Consider the following 17,220-nt stretch of genomic DNA (forward strand, 5'->3'; position numbering starts at 1 on the left):
TCGTGCCCCGGTCCGGGAGGATCCCACATGCCGCGGAGCGGCTGGGCCCGTGAGCCATGGCCACTGAGCCTGCGCGTCCGGAGCCTGTGCTCCGCAACGGGAGAGGCCACAACAGTGAGAGGCCCACGTACCGCAAAAAAAACAAAACAAAACAAAAAAACAACAAGGGGTAATTTTTTGGTAGCCAGTTTTCATTTCCATGATGCTGGTCTTTGCTCAGTGACTCTACGGTACTTTAAAGATTAGTTGTGATTACAAAACTAATACGGTCCCACAGTTTAAACAATACACAAAAATATTAAACCAGGGATTTTCTACATAAATGTAATCTATGTAAAATACACCTAATTTACAAAAACAAGATCGCTTAGTCATTCTGTTGAGGAGCTCATTTATTTCGGGCAGAAGTCTTCATAGTGACACATTCACAAAAGGTGCAGATGACGCTGAGTGGCGGACGGCAGGCGGCAGGGATAACCGCAGGCAGCTGGTGAAATGATCAGGTCTGGAAGAGCCTAAGGTCAGTGGGTGGCTGCGCCAGAGCACAGGGCCGTGATCCCGGGGTGCGGCAGGGCCTGTGATCCCGGGGTGCGGCAGGGGCCGTGATCCCGGGGTGCGGCAGGGGCCGTGATCCCGGGGTGCGGCAGGGCCTGTGATCCCGGGGTGCGACAGGGGCCGTGATCCCGGGGTGCGGCAGGGCCTGTGATCCCGGGGTGAGGCAGGGGCCGTGATCCCGGGGTGAGGCAGGGGCCGTGATCCCGGGGTGCGGCAGGGCCTGTGATCCCGGGGTGCGGCAGGGGCCGTGATCCCGGGGTGCGGCAGGGGCGTGATTGGCGTGCGGCCCAGGGCCCACCCGAAAGGCCGTCCGCCGTGGGAGCTGCAGAAGCTGAGGTCCAGAGCCCCCTGGAGGAGCGCGGAGCCGCGTTGGGAGGTCACAGCGCTCGGTGCCCGGTTTCAAGCAGCATGCTTTCCAGAAGCAGCCTGCTGCCGCCCTCCACGTAGGGCTGGTGCAGCCACATGGACAGGTAGCTCAGGGCCAGGTCACGGTCGGCCGTGTGCGCCAGCTGCTCCACGACGGTGCGCTTCAGGCGGAGCTCCCGGCCGTACATGTCGGAGAGCTTGCGGGAGACCTCGTCTGGAAGGAACGCGAGCCGGCCTTGCAGTGGCATTCGAGCGGGCACCCTTGACGAGGGACGACCCGCCACTTTTTTTTTTTTGGCCACGCTGCACAGCTTGCGGGACCTTAATTCCCAGACCAGGGACGGAACCCGCACCCTCCGAACTGAAAGCACTGAGTCTTAACCACTGGACAGCCAGGGACTTTGCAAAGCTCCTCCTTAAAAGCTAGAGTCGGCGGCAGCACAAGAGGAAGAAGGGCTCCAGCCAGTGCAGATTAGAATCAGATAACATGGTAAATAAGTGTCATGAAATTAAAAAGAACCTGTTACCTTTTCCACTCGACTCTCAGGAACTGGCAGTCATTACACATATAGCAGATTGACCTCAAACTGGCAATGTTCAATGAACACATTACATTAGGTGATTTTCTCCCTTATTTAAGTCTCAAAGAACATCAAATAGCTTAGTCCTTCTTTCAAACTAATAAAGCAAAAAAACAGCCCTTACCTCACAGCTTATTTAAGTAATGGAGTTTGTTTTTCCAGCAGGCTTCTTCCATGGGGCGGGCTGAAGTGACCCCCCCCCCCCACCATGTACTTTTTAAGTAAAACAAAACAAAAAGCAAAAACCCATCCTTCTTGAAAAACAAAAACAAGATTTCTGCCCCTACAGAGGAGGCAAAGTGCATTCTACTCATTGGCCTTAAAGGGCTAATAATGGCAACTTGTTTCATGGGTTTCTAATTACATTTAATAGTCTTTGCTGATTAGTAGGTAATTAAAGTCAAGAAGAAACACTCCTCTAAGATGTCCTCATCTCCTTCCTTCCCAATGGATCCTCTTCAATTGAATTTCAAAGCCTGTCAGCTTCTCAGAGGGCCAGATCTAAATGACACCAAATGCTCTCATAACCTACCCTTGAAAATCAATGCAGAAAGAACTACTTACAAAAATAGGCTGTGGGCCACGTGTGGAACAGGAGGGGCCGTTTTCTCTCTTCCCTGTAATGGTAATCTTCTAGTTCACAAATCCCCTTGGTAGTGGAAGACAGCTTTTCCATTTTCAGCTGTATTTTGGTCTGAAAAGGTATTAATTTAGAATGTGAGATTATTATTTGAAATCCTGTCTTAGATTCAATAACTCTAAGATTTCAAAGCTAAGAAATGTTAAGTCTGTTGAGATCGTAAGTCCAATGATCCGACACCATTAACTCCATGTGCAGCGAATTTCCAGGGAGAAGGAGACTGACAGTTGCTACAATTTCACTAATTTGGATTACTTCAGTAATAAAGCCCACATCTCCAGGAGAAGAGGAAGCTTGCTGGGTCCCGCTTCATTAAGATTTCCGAACATCGATAATTTTTTTAGCACCAAAGACCTGGAGGGGTGGCAAGGCAGGCTCTCACTTTTACGGAATGAGAGAAGAAGCATTAAATGAGCTCATTTCTGACTCTTTTTTTAAAAATTAATTAATTTATTTATCTTTGGCTGCGTTGGGTCTTCGTTGCTGCGCGCGGGGGCTACTCTTCATTGCCGTGCGCGGACTTCTCATCACAGTGGCTTCTCTTGTTGCGGAGCACAGGATCTAGGCGCGCCGGCTCTGTAGTTGTGGCTCATGGGCTCTAGAGCGCAGGCTCAGTAGCTGTGGCACACGGGCTTAGTTGCTCCGCTGCATGTGGGATCTTCCTGGACACCAGGGCTCAAACCCGTGTCCCCTGCCTTGGCAGGCGTATTCTTAACCATTGCACCAACCAGGGAAGTCCCTCATTTCTGACTCCTATGAACTGCCTTTGAGTTTAATGCCAAAAGCTCGGCCTCTGTGCACCAGTGTCAAGTCAAATCTCAGAGACAGAGTTTTGGGTGAAGTAGAAAAGAATAGCTTGCTTTGCCAGGCAAAGGGGGACACAGCGGGCTCCTGCCCTGAAAAACTATGTGTCCCCAACCCGGGAGGATTTGATGAGGGGTTTTATAGCAACAGTTCAAGGGTGGGGTTGCTGATAAGATTGGAGCCTGCGTGGGGCCTGCACTCCTTTAATCTGGTCTCCTAGTCTTGATGAGCTTCTCGGGTCCCTTTAATCTTGCCTCAGGTGGTTTCTTGGCTGCTCTTCCTTTGCTCAGCAACTGTTTGAACCTGCCCTTTGGAACTCAGGGAAGGTCATGGAGGCTGGAGTCTTGTCTGCAAACAAGAAAGGGGGACGGAAAGGCTTGGGTGCCCAGGATCCCCACAGAGTCCTGCTCTGTTTCCAGTTTACTGAAACCTCTTTGAGGCTTGTTTCCTTGTTTATGAAATGGTAATAACGAAAGGCAGCCCTACACACTTCACACAGGAAGGAAATGGTGAGGACGTGACATGGACAGTGGCTCAGTGTACGCCAGGCTCTGTGCTGCAGCACCAAGTGCCTGCTTCCACGGGGGTCGGGGGGCTAAGTCAGTACCTGTGGAGCACCTGGTCGGAGCTACGTAAGGGTTTGTTAAGTAAAACAAATGGGTGAAGTAACAAAGATTCCAGATATCAGTAGCATGGGTCTACTAAGACCACAAGTCTAGGTCCTAAGTATGGAGTTAGCTTTATGTACACAGGGGGTATAAGCAAAGATATATAAATCATCAAAATCTTAATTCCTTGCACTTAGTCCTTCAACCACCCTCCAATTACATCTGAAGAGGCATGCACTAAATTTAGCGAACATTAATTTTTAAAAGACTAGAGTCCTTTCCCAAATCTTTCCAGGTTCGATATTTCACTTGACCCAACCCCAAGAGGCAGGACTCATCATTTCCGTACCACAGGTGGGAAAATTCTCAAGGTTGCTGAGCTAGGGAAGGACGAGGCCAGGACTTGATACCACGCTTTCCGACCCCAAGTCTCTTGACACCCAATCCTAAGCTCTCTCCTCTGTGTCCTGCAGCAGCTCCACCTAATGCTAAGAAAAGCTGATAAAGGTCAGGAGAGCCAAGAAAATCCTGGAGGCTTGACACCACCGGGCCAGAGGTGCCAGCCCCATTCTGGGGCTCATTCGTCAATGACGATACCAAAGTCCCACGCGCGTGCAGCCCTAAAGTGACAGCAGCTGGACACGCTCTCAGCTCCACGTCCCCTCCCAAAGCCAACAGCCCACACCTCGAGATGTTCGTCCTGCTTAGGGACAAGGGTGCCTCCACCCTCTACCAATGTCAGATTCAAGACAAAGTCAAGTCTGGGAAACCATTCTCTCTAAAGGATGGAGGAAAATAGGAAAAATAATATCAGTATCCTTATAACATCAACATTGGTTTTGAACCTAAGAAGGAGAACGAATTCTCAAATCACTTTATTTTACTTTATATTTTGGCCGCACTGTACGGCTTGCGGGATCTTAGTTCCCCGACCAGGGATCGAACCCAGACCCCCGGCAGTGAAAGTGCAGAGTCTTAACCACTGGACCGCCAGGGAAGTCCCTCAAACCACTTTAAAATAGAATAAATTCACTGGAGCAGAACTTTGGGGCCTGACAACTAGCACCCGTGGTCAGCCCAGGCCTTGTCTGAAGACCTTGGGAACTCAGGTCACTATGGGCACGCAGTCACCTAAAACCTTGCAGCCACTTTCAGCTGCCCTGCCAGGCCACGGCCCCTCACGCTGGACCCGTGCTGTAGGTAGAGGGATCAGGGACAGGACGTGTCACCTGTTACTGCTCAGTCCATCAAGACGCTGGCTGGATGTTCTGGACCTTGACTCTACCTCCTAACATCCTCCCAGGCCGTCCCTCCTCCGTGCGGGTCAGTGGGACTGAGGAAGGGGCCCTGTGGTACCAGACAGCCACTTAAGAATGGGGAGAACCAAGGATGGACAAGGAAAACCAGTCAGTCATTCCTGACATGCCTGAAATGGAAGGCAAAATGCCTCTTCCCCCTCGTCCCGCGCAGACGCTCTCCCCTAACGAGGTGTGCATATGTATAGAGTTATAAATGAGGACTTGTGAACTAAAGAAAGCCAAATGGCATTTAGAAACAAAATCCTTCCCAGGGTTTTCACATTTTATAAAAGTCACATTAGTATATGTCAAAAGTGTTTCTCATTTTCACCCAGTTTGGGGATTCTGTGAAATATTTTATGCCAGAAAGGAAGATGGAAGGTCACGGATGAAGAGGTTCTGGTGGGAGTGTTGCCACATCTAACGACAAACGACCGAGCCCAGCATCGTGTGTTTAAACTTGTTGGCTGTTTAATGTATTTCAGTATACACAGGGAACTATACTCAATATCCCGTAATAAAACATAATGGAAAAGGATATGAGAAAGAATATGTATTTATATGTCTAACTGAATCACTTTGCTGTACACCAGAAACTGACACAACATTGGAAATCAATTATACTTCAGTGAAACAACAACAAAAACTGACAATTAAAAGCTAAGTGTGGGACTTCCCTGGTGGCGCAGTTGTTAAGAATCTGCCTGCCAATGCAGGGGACACGGGTTCGAGCCCTGGTCCAGAAAGATCCCACAACGCCACGGAGCAACTAAGCCCGTGTGCCACAACTACTGAGCCTGCGCTCTAGAGCCCGCGAGCCACAACTACTGAGCCTGCGTGCCACAACTACTGAAGGCCGCGCGCCTAGGGCTCTGCAACGAGAAGCCACCCCACAACGACTGAGCCTGCGCACTAGAGCCCGCGAGCCACAACTACTGAGCCTGCGTGCCACAACTACTGAAGGCCGCGCGCCTAGGGCTCTGCAACGAGAAGCCACCGCGGTGAGAAGCCCGCACACCACAACGAAGAGTAGCCCCCACTCTCAGCAACTAGAGAAAGCCCGCGCACAGCAACGAAGACCCAGCGCAGCCAAAAATAAATAAATAGATTAATTAATTAATTTTAAAAAAAGCGAAGTGTGACCAGGAAATAAATTTTAAAAATATTTCAATATAGGAACTTAGCCATTCAGTTTCTTCTCTTTCAAGCAATATGTGTGCCCATGCTTGGTCCAAACAAAACCACTTGCCATAATCAAATGGGTTAATTTGGGGAAAAAAACATACACGTGGTCAGTTTTCAATTGGGTTGTTCTGGAAATTTCGATTGATTACTCTGCCTGTGTTAATTCTCTACTGGTCCAGAAGTCTAGGTCTAGAACTCTACTACTGGAGACACAGCTGTGAACCTGGAGATAAAACAAAGAAAACACCAAGCCCACAAACCTTATCCTCCAGCCTTCCTGTGAGTGGGGCTTAAAACAAAGTGACTGATGACCCAGGCCTGTCTTGTTCCTGCTTGAGCACCAGGTGGAGAGCCTGGGCAGGGGGGGCAAGTGTTTCTTATCACAGCACAACCCGAAGGCAGCATTACAAAACAGACGGGACAACTACAAAAACCTAATCATTTATTTAGAGGAGACAAATAGCCCCATACACAGCAAAATATCCTGAAGACAGTATTGCATTTCAATCAAAGAAAAGGCGAAATCACCAAAATGTTCTCAATGCACTATTTATTTTTCTCATTTTAATGTTTCAGAAACCATTACATCTTACAATGGATGTGATGTTTAAAAGGGCAGTGCTGGCTTCCCTGGTGGCGCGGTGGTTGCGCGTCCGCCTGCCGATGCAGGGGAACCGGGTTCGCGCCCCGGTCCGGGAGGATCCCACATGCCGCGGAGCGGCTGGGCCCGTGAGCCATGGCCGCTGAGCCTGCGCGCCCGGAGCCTGTGCTCCGCAACGGGAGAGGCCGCAACAGTGTGAGGCCCGCGTACCGCAAAAAAAAAAAAAAAAAAAAAAGGGCAGTGCTTCTTTCCTGAAAAACTCTTGAACCTATAGTCTGCCTCATAATACATGGAACCCTAACTTTGAATAAGTGGTATCTTGAAGAAGTACAATTATATTTGACATATTCCGCAACGGGGTGAGGCCCGCGTACCGCAAAAAAAAAAAAAAAAAAAAAAGGGCAGTGCTTCTTTCCTGAAAAACTCTTGAACCTATAGTCTGCCTCATAATACATGGAACCCTAACTTTGAATAAGTGGTATCTTGAAGAAGTACAATTATATTTGACATATTCTGTTTAAAAAGGCAAGGAAGCATGTAAAACATTAGAAACATTTCCATCAAGAAAGGTTAAACTATACAGACTTCCTATGTTTGTGGGAAGCTTTAGGTAGTTAGTTCAAAGATGTGCAAAACCTTATCCCTGTGTCTGGTTGAGATGAGGTGTTTTGTGCACATGTGGTGGCCAGCACGGCGGGTACTGACATCCAGACTTCAGTTAAACAAACATATAAGAGCATCTCTTATGTGCGAGATCAAGGCTCACAGGCCCAATCCAGCTCAAAGCCTATTTCTGTGTGTCGCTTGAGCTAAGAATGGGTTTTACATTTTCAAGTGGTTGAAAAAAAGAAAAATCAAAAGCAGAATATTTTGTGACACATGAAAATTATCTGAAATGCAAAGTTCAGCATCCATAGATAGAGTTTTATGGGAACGCAGCCACACCCACTTGCCTCCGTACTGTCGCTGAGTAGAGGTGAGAGTGCCTGCAGGGTCCCCAAAGCCTGACACACTCCCTGTGGAGCCTGGGAGTGGGTGAAATTGCCCTGGCAACACGCAGGACCAAAAGAACCAAGGTCTAGGACAGCCTCTTGGGAAACAAGATTTATGGGACACGTAGAGTGAGAGAGAGCAACAGAGGAGGTTGAGGAAGGAAAAACGAAAGCTTGGTGAAGGAAAGCACGACCAACCACGTGGAACGCTGCGAGGCGCTTGTGCAAACGCGACCCCCGGGGGTCCCTGCACCTTACCAAAGCATCCAGGGTGGTCTGCAGCCCCTCGCACAGCACCTCGAGCTCCCTGCTGTATTCTGGGTGCTCCTTTTCTGCATTTTCATCAGAAGCCGGGCTGCTGCTCTCTAATCCTATCGTGTCTTTGCTCCTGGACAAGATGGAAAAGAGTGGGAACAAAATACACTCCACAGGCTCGCCTCATTTCGTTGTGATGAACCCTCGAAAACTCAATATCCATGCACTTATGTCATCATTGACTTTTTCCATTGGCGTCGTTTCACGTCATCACGTTTACATGTTGTTTATATATACAATGAATATGTCCATCTGCCACTCAATTCTGCCCTAGAACAAGTCAATTCAACCCAGCCCTGTGGCATCCTCAGGGGGTAAGACCCGGATCACTTCCTCCGAGTCCACCAGCTAGGAATGCGTTTTGTAAACGGAAGGCTGTGACCCACAGCGCCTGAAATTAATCTAGTGGGGCCACAATCAACAATTAAGGAACAAAATTACGGACTTCCCCGGTGGTCCAGTGGTTAAAACGCTGCGCTTCCACTGCAGGGGACATGGGTTGGATCCCTGGTCGGGGAACTCAGATCCCACGTGCCGTGCGGCACGGCCAAAAAAGAAATTTAAGGAAAAAAATTAAACATTAGAATAGCAAATATCAGAGAGCATCTTATGCAGTAAGGTAAGAACTGTTTCGTGGAACTTGCTGAGCAGGAAAAGGTGGCAGAGGGCCGACGTGTGTGATGTGTTTGAAAGAACCGGAAAGAGCCAGCGGCCCAGGCCGGAAAGTTAAGACTCTAGACCCTGGCCGGTAGACAAAGATATACAAATATATAATTACAACTTTGAGAGATTAAAACTCCACATATATAGATCCATACTCATGTTTCTCTTCAGATCATATAAATCTTTTGCATTTTACTATTCTCGTGGGTAGGAACAAGCTTGAGTGTTGCTTAAATTTTTTGAGGCCTTGCATAAGCAAAGCTGATTAAAAAGAACAAAAACGTATATATGGGAAAGTGCAAGAACAGTAAAGCAAATCTTCCAATTAGAATTGGCAACTGCCAACAGTTTTCTTTCCTAACTCCTTTGTCTTTTTAGAAGAACTTGCTAAGGGAAAACATGCTCCTGTGTGTCTCCTCTGCTCTGAATACCCCTCTCTACTTCTGACACCTGGTCATCAAAGGGAGGGGGGCAGTTCTCCACACCAAGCAATTCTCAGGTTCTCCGGACACCAGCTGGGTGTCTTACAATGTAACTCAATCCTGATACTGTCTACCAGAGACAGCATCAGATCCCACAGGTGAAGGGCTCTGTCCCACAAGACTGTCCCCGTCTCAACTTCAGACACCAATCACAAGCTCAGGTTGTTACCTGTGCTTAGGACGGACCAGCTGTCAACTGGAAGTTCCCATGACCCCCTCCTTGGGTTCAATTAATTTGCTAGCCCAGCTCACAGGACTCAGGAAAACAGTTTACTTTCTAGACTACTGGTTTATTACAAAGGATTTTAAAGGATACCAATATCCTTTATTCATATCCTTTATTCATATCCCTGTAGACAAGAGGTACTCAAGGCAAGGTCTGGAAGGTTGAGCAAAGGAGCTTCTGTCCCTGAGGAGTCTGGGGTACATTTCCCTTCAGGCACATGGAAGCGTTCTGGTTCCCCAACCCAGAAGCTCTCCAAACCCCCGTCCTTTTAGGTTTTTACGGAGGCTTCATTATGAAGGCATGATTGATTAAATGATTGGCCATCAGTGATTAATTCAACTTCCAGCCCTTCTCACCTCCCTAGAGGTGAGGTAAGGGGGGGGCGCTGACAGTGCCAACTCTAGTCATGTGGTTACTGCCTCCCTCCTTAGGGTTTTCCAGAAGCCCCCTCATTAACACGAACTCAGGTGTGGTAGAGAGGGGCTTGTTATGATAACAGGAGACTCCTTTCCCCTTTATCACTCTGGAGCTATTCCAGGAACTGGAGAACAAAAGAACAAATCTCCGCATAACTAAAGATTCTCCCGGGCTTCCCTGGTGGCGCATTGGTTGAGAGTCCGCCTGCCGATGCAGGGGACACGGGTTCGTGCCCCGGTCCGGGAAGATCCCACGTGCCGCGGAGCGGCTGGGCCCGTGAGCCATGGCCGCTGGGCCTGTGCGTCCGGAGCCCGTGCTCCGCAGCGGGAGAGGCCACAACAGTGAGAAAAAAAGATTCTCCCATTGCTCATATCGCTAAGGAAATTATAAGGGTTTTAAGAGCCGTGTGTCAGGAACAGGGACAAAGAGCAAACATTTTTTTTTTTTTACTATAAATCACAATACCACAGAAATAAAATGCAGCATTATAAAGTGATACTTCTTCCTAGAAGATACCAGTGTCATGAATTGAGTCTGTATCCTTCCAATCCATTTTTATAATTTTATATACAGATATAACCATGAACAATCTGTAGTATAATTTTGCATTTAAAATGTACACACACAGCTCATACTTGCATGCATCATTTTATCACTTGCTTTTTCGCTTTATATAATTTATCCATGTTCCTAGAGACTACCCTTCCGCTTCTAAAAGACTGCCATGACATTTCTGCCCAATCATTAAGGGTGAAGCACACAGAGCACACTTTGTAGGTACTTACAATAAACTGATTTTCAGGTTGGCAATGTTATTTGCAGTAGCAAAACCTCCATCATTGAGGGTTTCCCATTTCAGGATTAAATTATGCCAATCGGCTGCATTGTCCTTAATTTTCCTTGCACTGACAGATAAGACAGGTTTTCTGGGCGTTGCACTTCCAAGAGTCTCTGCTGATAGGGAGCAAAAGAAACATAATAGTATGAAATTCATGATCACGGTTGGGGGGAAAACCCAAACTGTTTTAATTTGCAGCAGTAAAACCATCGGAAACACTACATCCACTGGACAAAACACGTTGTGGAAATGAAGACGTGTGGATGAATGTGAAAGTCCCTGCAACAAGACAGAACAGAATTGTTTCTGCGTTTTTAGGTCTCACCAGATACATGAATCCTCTCGAAGCTTAATGGCTCCATAAAGTTTTCCCCGAGCACTCTGACCACCTTCAAAGGTTGGGAAGGAGGGGGAGCTGTGACCTTCTGCTGCGGGGCTCCGACGCCCCTGCCTTACCGCACCCGTTCTCCAGTCTCTGGAAGTTTGATACCTGACGTTTGCTCAGAGCTTTGTGGGTCACCAGAGCTCATCACTCCAACACACTGACAAGGCTGAACCCCAGAGATGCAGTGATGATCTCCACGCTAGGAATGCAGGAGGAGGTCCAAAGTCCTTCAGGACCTGGCTCCTTCTCTGCCTCAACACTCACCTCAACCCCGACCTTGAAGCCCCTCGATCTCTAGCTAAAATCAACTACTGGCAGCTCTTGAAAAGTCCTTTGCATGTGCAGTTCTCTCTGCTAGAAAGCTCTTTCCTTCCTCGGGCTAACGCCGCCCATACCCCAGGACTCACCCAGATCCCAGCTCCTGTGGGAAGCAACACCCAGACCACTCAGGCTGTTTGGGCCCTCCCAGCCCTCCTGTGCCCTCTCTTCTTCTCTACTTAGAATCCTTCAAAGGCATCTCATGGCCCACAGGATAAGGTCCAAATTCTGAGAGAGGCCCCTTAAGGAATCCAGGACACACAATGGCGGTATAGTTTGGAGTCTAGACTCTGAAGACCAGAATGACTGGGTTTGAATTCCAGCTCTGTCACTGCCAGTTGTACAATCTTAGGTTAAGTTAGTTAACCTCTCAGAGCCTCAAAGTGCCTATCTGTAAAATGGGGATAAAATATACCTACTACAAAGAGTTGATGTGACGATCAGATAATATATATGAAGCTGGGAATTCCCTGGCAGTCCAGTGGTTAGGACTCCACGCTTCCACTGCAGGGGGCGCAGGTTTGATCGGGAAACTAAGATCCCACACGCCACGCAGCACGGCCAAAAACCCCCCAAAAAACATATACATATATGTAAAGCTGTGAAGGTGTGAGGGCCTGGCACATGGCAAGTATCCAACATAGGATGTATTACCACAAGGGCCTCTCCAACGTGTTTTTCCCACTACCACCAAACAATAAACTCAATTCTGACACTATCTATCTGGAAACGGCATCAGATTCCACAAGTTAATGACTCAGTCCTGTAAGCCTCCTCCCCTGCCTCCACTTTAGACACCTGTCTCAAGTCCAGGTTGTCACCTGTGCTTCTGACCTACTGGCTACAGGTTGGAGGTTCCAAAGACCCCCCTCCCTAGGGTTTGATTAATTTGCTAGAGTGGCTCACAGAAAACATTTTACTTACTAGATTACTAGGAAGAGCCAGATGGAAGAGATGCATAGGTAACGTATGTGGGCAGGGGTACAGAGCTGACAAGCTCTTTCCAAGTGCCACTCTCCCTGCGTCTCCACCTGTTCACCAACGTGGAAGCTCACACAACCCTTTGCTTTTGCTTTTTTATGGAGGCTTCATTACATGGGCAGGATTGATTAAATGACTGACCAGTGGTGACTGATTTAACCTCCAGCCTCTCTTGCCTTGTTGGAGATGGGGGTTTGGGGGGGTGGGACTGAAAGTTCCAGCTCTCTAATCACATGGTTGGTTCCCCTGACACCCAGCCCCCATCCTTAGGTTACCTAGGAGCTCCACTTTTAAATATCATATTGATTTTTCATTCATTCTTTACTTATACAACTAACCAATATTTGCCAAGTGCCTACATTATGCCAGCTGTGGAGGCTGAAGTGACTAAATTAGATAGACCAGGACCATTTTCATGGAACTTACTTTCCAAAGATGAGGTGGATAACAGACAATTAGATGATCATCAGTTTAGATCATAAGTACCACAAAATAAAACAGGGTCTTGTGTTAGCATGAACCCCTGAGACGTTGTCATTTAGGCTGAAACCTGAATGATGGGAAGTCAACAGCAGGGGCCCTAAGATGAGAATGAGCTTGGTGAGTGTGAAAAAAAAACAAGACCAATGTGGCTAGAATGAAATGGAGAGAGGAGACAGTCAGACAGCTAGAAACTTATAGGCCAAGATAAGAAGTTTGGGTTTATTCCAAGGCAATGGAAAGCAAGCAGTAAGCTTTGAGTTGGGAAGTGACATGATCTGATGTAGGTTTTTAGAAAGTCACTTCCACAAAGAAGTCCTCCTGGATCCGCAGGTTGGGTAAGGACTCACTGCACTATATATCTGGAACACCCTGTACTTCATTCAGCTTCATTCATGACACTCACCAGTGTGGTGTATTTGCTTGTTTAGTGTCTAGTACATTCCTTGATAGACTGTTAAGTTCCACCAGAGTAGGGACTAAGACTGTCTTGGTCCCTCTCATAATCTCAGCACGTAGTAGGTGCTGACTAGAATGTGTTAAATGGAGAAAAAGCTCTTACCATCTGTACTAAAATCTTCTAAGGGTTTCCCTCCCCCAATAGGGGCTCCTTGCGGGCGAGGACCACATGTGATTCATCGTGTCTGACCCATACCCAGCACATATTTAGGAACCAAAAACAATGTTCTGACTTCAAGAAACTCACAGTCTAGCTGGGAGAGAGATCAGCTATCAATCACAGGGCAGGGCAGTAGCACAGTGGCTACGTTACTTATCCCCTCCGAGCCTCGACTCCACCTGTTGACGTTACTTCATGGGATCGCTGTGCGCCTCAAACGAGCTGATCCACTGAAAGTACTTAGAACACGACTTGGCGCACAGTGAGCACTCGCTGAATGATAGCTTTTATTACAAGCAGAAAGCTCTGTGGCCGGGAATTCTGAGGGGAGTTCAGGGAAAGTGCTCCGCTGGTGCTAATTTATAACGACAATTACAATTTGAGTGTCAGGATCTGCTGACACTCCTTTGCATCATCTCGTTCTACACATGAAAAAAATCGAGGCTCGGCACAACTGACTCCCTGGCCGACCGCAGAGCCTGATCGGGGCCAGCGGGCTACGCTGGGGCAAGGGACGGACCGCCATTCAACCCGGGAGGCCTCCGGCCTCAGGCCAGCCCGAAGATCAAACTATAACAATGGTACGCTCCCTGCCTGGGGGAACTTGCCCTTCTCACGCACCTTCCATGCTGGCCGCAGAGATCCCAGGAAAGAGAGCTGGAGCCCCGCCCACGCACGCCGGAAGTCTGTCTACGTCACTTCCGTCCCTCCCACCGCCTCCTGAGGCTCTTCCGCTCTAGCCGCCGGCGGAGCCAGCTGCCGCTCGTCGGTGCCCCGTTGCCCAGGGAACGGGCTCCCGGCAGTCCCCGCGGCTCAGCGTTCATCCCCGCCTCCTCCGGCCCGGCCGGGCCGAAGAGTCCGGACGGGCTGCAGCGGGAGGTGAGTCCCACGACGCCGCCCGCCCCGCCACCCGGCCCCGCGCCCCTCCCTCGGCCTTCCCGCCGCCGCTTACGCAGCCCCGGGGCCACCCTCCCTCGCCTCAGGGTCTCACTGCCCGTTTCGCTCTCGTCTCGCCCGTGCCGGACGGCCGAGGTCGAGTACCATGGCACACGAAGCGCCGGGCTGCCTGCCCGGCAGAAGCTGTCAGTCCGCCGAGGGAGTAGTCGTCGCCCACCCCTCCTGGGCGCCGCGGGTCGGCCGACGCCTTCCGCGGGCCCTCCGCCCCCGCGACCCGGCTCGCTCGCCCCTCCCCTTCCGCGCCTTCCCTCCCCTGTGCCGCACCCTCGCATCCCCTTTGCGCCGCCGGCCCGAGGCGCCGAGCTCCGTGGTCTTATGATTGACGCTGCGTCCTGTCCCCCGACCCTCTCAGTCCCCGTCCCTTCATCCGCCCACCAGCGCCTGGCACCACGCCTTGGCATGTACCCAGTAGGTGCTCAATAAGTGTTCGTTAAATGGATAAATGAACAACTCGTCTCCCAGTCCTGCCTTAAGGCCTCAGAGGCAGAATAGTGAGTGCAAGTTGAAGAGTGTGGTACCCTCGAGTCAGACCCGGCTCACAGCGCTGCCCCTGCCTAGCTGTGTGTTCAGGGCAAGTGATGTCTCACTAAACTTCAGGTTCATCATCAGTGAAGTAGGGATGGTAATAGTTTCTAGCTCTGGCTTGGGGGAAGGATTAAATGGGTCAGTGCGTGTGAATTGCTCAGCGCCGTGCCTGGCACGCGGTCCATTTCAATAAAGGCTAGCCCCTGCTCTCCTTACCCGCATACCCTACTTTCCTCTTCCCTGGGCTTTGTTCTTCCTCACTTCCTCGCTGAGCTTCAGGAATTTTATTCTCTTCTGTTGCTTCTGTTAACATTTGGCAGAGTGTGGGGTACCAGCATGGATGCACCTTTGCCTTATCTGCTGCAGTGATCACTTGCCCTTGGGGTTGACTTCCTCCTTGTAGCCAGGGTCTTGAGAACTTTAAGGAAAGGAGTTCTGGAAATCCCCAAACCCACATCCCAGCATGGGCAGAATCTGGGAATAAAGCCACTGTAGCCCTTGTGGTCACCAGTGACTCCTGCAAGGGGCTGCAGGGCATTTTGTACTTTCTCTCACCCAGCTACAATGTACCTTGATAAAGCTCTGACCTTGCTTTCCCCCACCCCCCAACATCTCTTGTTGGTTCATTCAGCAGATAGTTATTTGTTTGGGGCCTGTTGTATGCCAGCCACAGTACCAGCTTCTAGGGATGCTGTGGTGGACCAGAGAGACCCAGTCCCTGCCCTCAGGGAACTTTCAAACTTGAGAAGCAGCAGGTATAGATACAGGGGATGTTCTATGTGAGTTTTCAAGACTGGCTTGGAGACTGGTGGGGGGATAAGGAAAGTCCTCTTCTGAAGGAGTGACTAGTAAGTAGCTTTTGTTTGGTTTCAGTTATTTTGTTGTCACATTGTCTTTTTCAATAGAAGATTGGCTGCTACTGGATTTGTTTTCAGTTTTCTCTTAGAGAAATTACACTTTAAGTTTGAGTCAGGTCTCATTTCATATTAGCTTCTATGTAGTTTGAACAAAATGGCTCCTGGAACTTAATGAGGAGAAAGGGAAGGAAGCAGGCGTCAGGGAGACCAGCTGATTAAACTTAGAATAAGTGAAGAACAAATGAGGAAACACTTACACACATAATGAAGACAAGCTTCGGAGTCAGGCATGGAGAGATTTCTAGATATAGTGGAGCTCAAGGAGCTTGATAGAATCCAGAGGGAGTAGTTGATGGCTCTGTGAACTGCTGAGGTGGAAGTGAGCTGTTGTTCAAAGAGTGTGTCAATTTTAAATGAACGTATTCTTTGGATCCACACATAAGAGACCAGTGAATTTTTGCACAATGATGGATGTAACTGAGGTAGAGTGGCTTTATATTTTGTTCTGTCATACTTGGGGAATTCTGGCACAGTGTTTTGAGGGAGATTAATTCAACAAATATGTGTTGAGCGTTGATTGTACCACACTCCCTGTTGGTCTTTTGAAGCGCTACAAATTTGTGGATGAACAGGATGTAGATGAAGACTAGAAAGAAGCCATTGAGGAAGATAGAGAACAAATCCTAATGGTGCCGTGTGATAGCTGCCCTCATAGCGTTCTGTGAAAGCAGAGAAAGACCAACTAAGTGTCTGAGGGAGGCTGAAGGCTTCCTGTGGAGAACTTGTTCTTACAAGATGTGTATGGGGGATGGAGAAGGAACGAAAGGGACTTTGCAAAGACACGCAGGTCATGGTGTGTTCAGGGACTGTGGTAGGAAGCTCGCTGTGGCTGCGCTGTGGAGTGTGTGGATGGAAGAGTGGCCTGAGATGAAGCTGGGTGCAGATCGCTGTGTTGAGCTGCTCAGCGTCATGCTGTCATTAGGCTTTAGACTCTGAGCACTGGCTAGCCAGCGGGCTTGGGATCAGAAAAGTGACAAAACTCCATCTTGGAAGATAAATGACTGCCTCCATCTCATTATGTTCAGCCATAACATTTTAACATTTAAAAGAACAGTGGATGTTGTAGCCAGACTTTAAAAGTAGACTGTATGGGAGGGAGACGCAAGAGGGAGGAGATATGGGGATATGTGTATATGTATAGCTGATTCACTTTGTTATACAGCAGAAACTAACACACCATTGTAAAGCAATTACACTCCAATAAAGATGTTAAAAAAAAAAAAAAGGCTGTACAACCGGGAGTGACTAACTGTCACTTGCTAGAGATTTTGGAGAGAACCCTTAAGAGCTGTCCGGGTGCTCTGGCAACTGCCGATCGTTGTACTAAGTGGATGATTTAGGCTATGTTATTAGTCCTGTAGCTCCGGTTTTTAAGAACTGCCCATCAGGCATTTGGGTGCCTATCAGTCAGCGTGAAGGGCAGTTCCCACCTTCCAGGTGTATGGGATTGTGGTGCTATTGGGGGAG

General features: G+C 48.8%; 2 protein-coding genes and 1 non-coding gene across 5 annotated transcripts in view; 2 read left to right on the top strand and 1 right to left on the bottom strand.

The window, feature by feature from the left end:
• Positions 1-208: 208 nt before the first annotated feature.
• CINP (cyclin dependent kinase 2 interacting protein) lies at positions 209-16,012 on the bottom strand. 3 transcript variants are annotated; one of them, XM_007121689.4, is made up of 5 exons: positions 15,951-16,012; positions 10,519-10,687; positions 7,889-8,018; positions 2,067-2,196; positions 209-1,135 (listed from the first exon to the last, which is right to left on the bottom strand). In XM_007121689.4, the coding sequence occupies exons 1-5, from the start codon at positions 15,982-15,984 to the stop codon at positions 933-935; spliced, it is 666 nt and encodes a 221-aa protein (XP_007121751.1). In that variant the 5' UTR covers positions 15,985-16,012; the 3' UTR covers positions 209-932. The 3 variants fall into 3 exon arrangements, with proteins under 3 accessions (XP_007121751.1, XP_007121753.1, XP_023986911.1); XM_007121691.4 differs by lacking the exon at positions 15,951-16,012 and adding an exon at positions 13,976-14,040 and having other exon boundaries at positions 210-1,135; positions 10,519-10,684; XM_024131143.3 differs by lacking the exon at positions 15,951-16,012 and adding an exon at positions 13,976-14,036 and having other exon boundaries at positions 210-1,135.
• LOC112066878 (U5 spliceosomal RNA) lies at positions 8,760-8,871 on the top strand. Its single transcript, XR_002892951.1, has one exon. It is a non-coding gene; the product is annotated as a U5 spliceosomal RNA (small nuclear RNA).
• TECPR2 (tectonin beta-propeller repeat containing 2) overlaps positions 14,116-17,220 on the top strand; it is a 108,546-nt gene continuing 105,441 nt past the window's right edge. The window contains exon 1 of the mRNA XM_024131145.2: positions 14,116-14,233. The gene's annotated coding sequence lies outside the window, so the exon portion shown is untranslated. The remainder of the gene's footprint in view (positions 14,234-17,220) is intronic.

This window comes from Physeter macrocephalus, chromosome 11, assembly GCF_002837175.3.
Source record: "Physeter macrocephalus isolate SW-GA chromosome 11, ASM283717v5, whole genome shotgun sequence".
In the NCBI taxonomy this organism is placed as follows: domain Eukaryota; kingdom Metazoa; phylum Chordata; class Mammalia; order Artiodactyla; family Physeteridae; genus Physeter; species Physeter macrocephalus.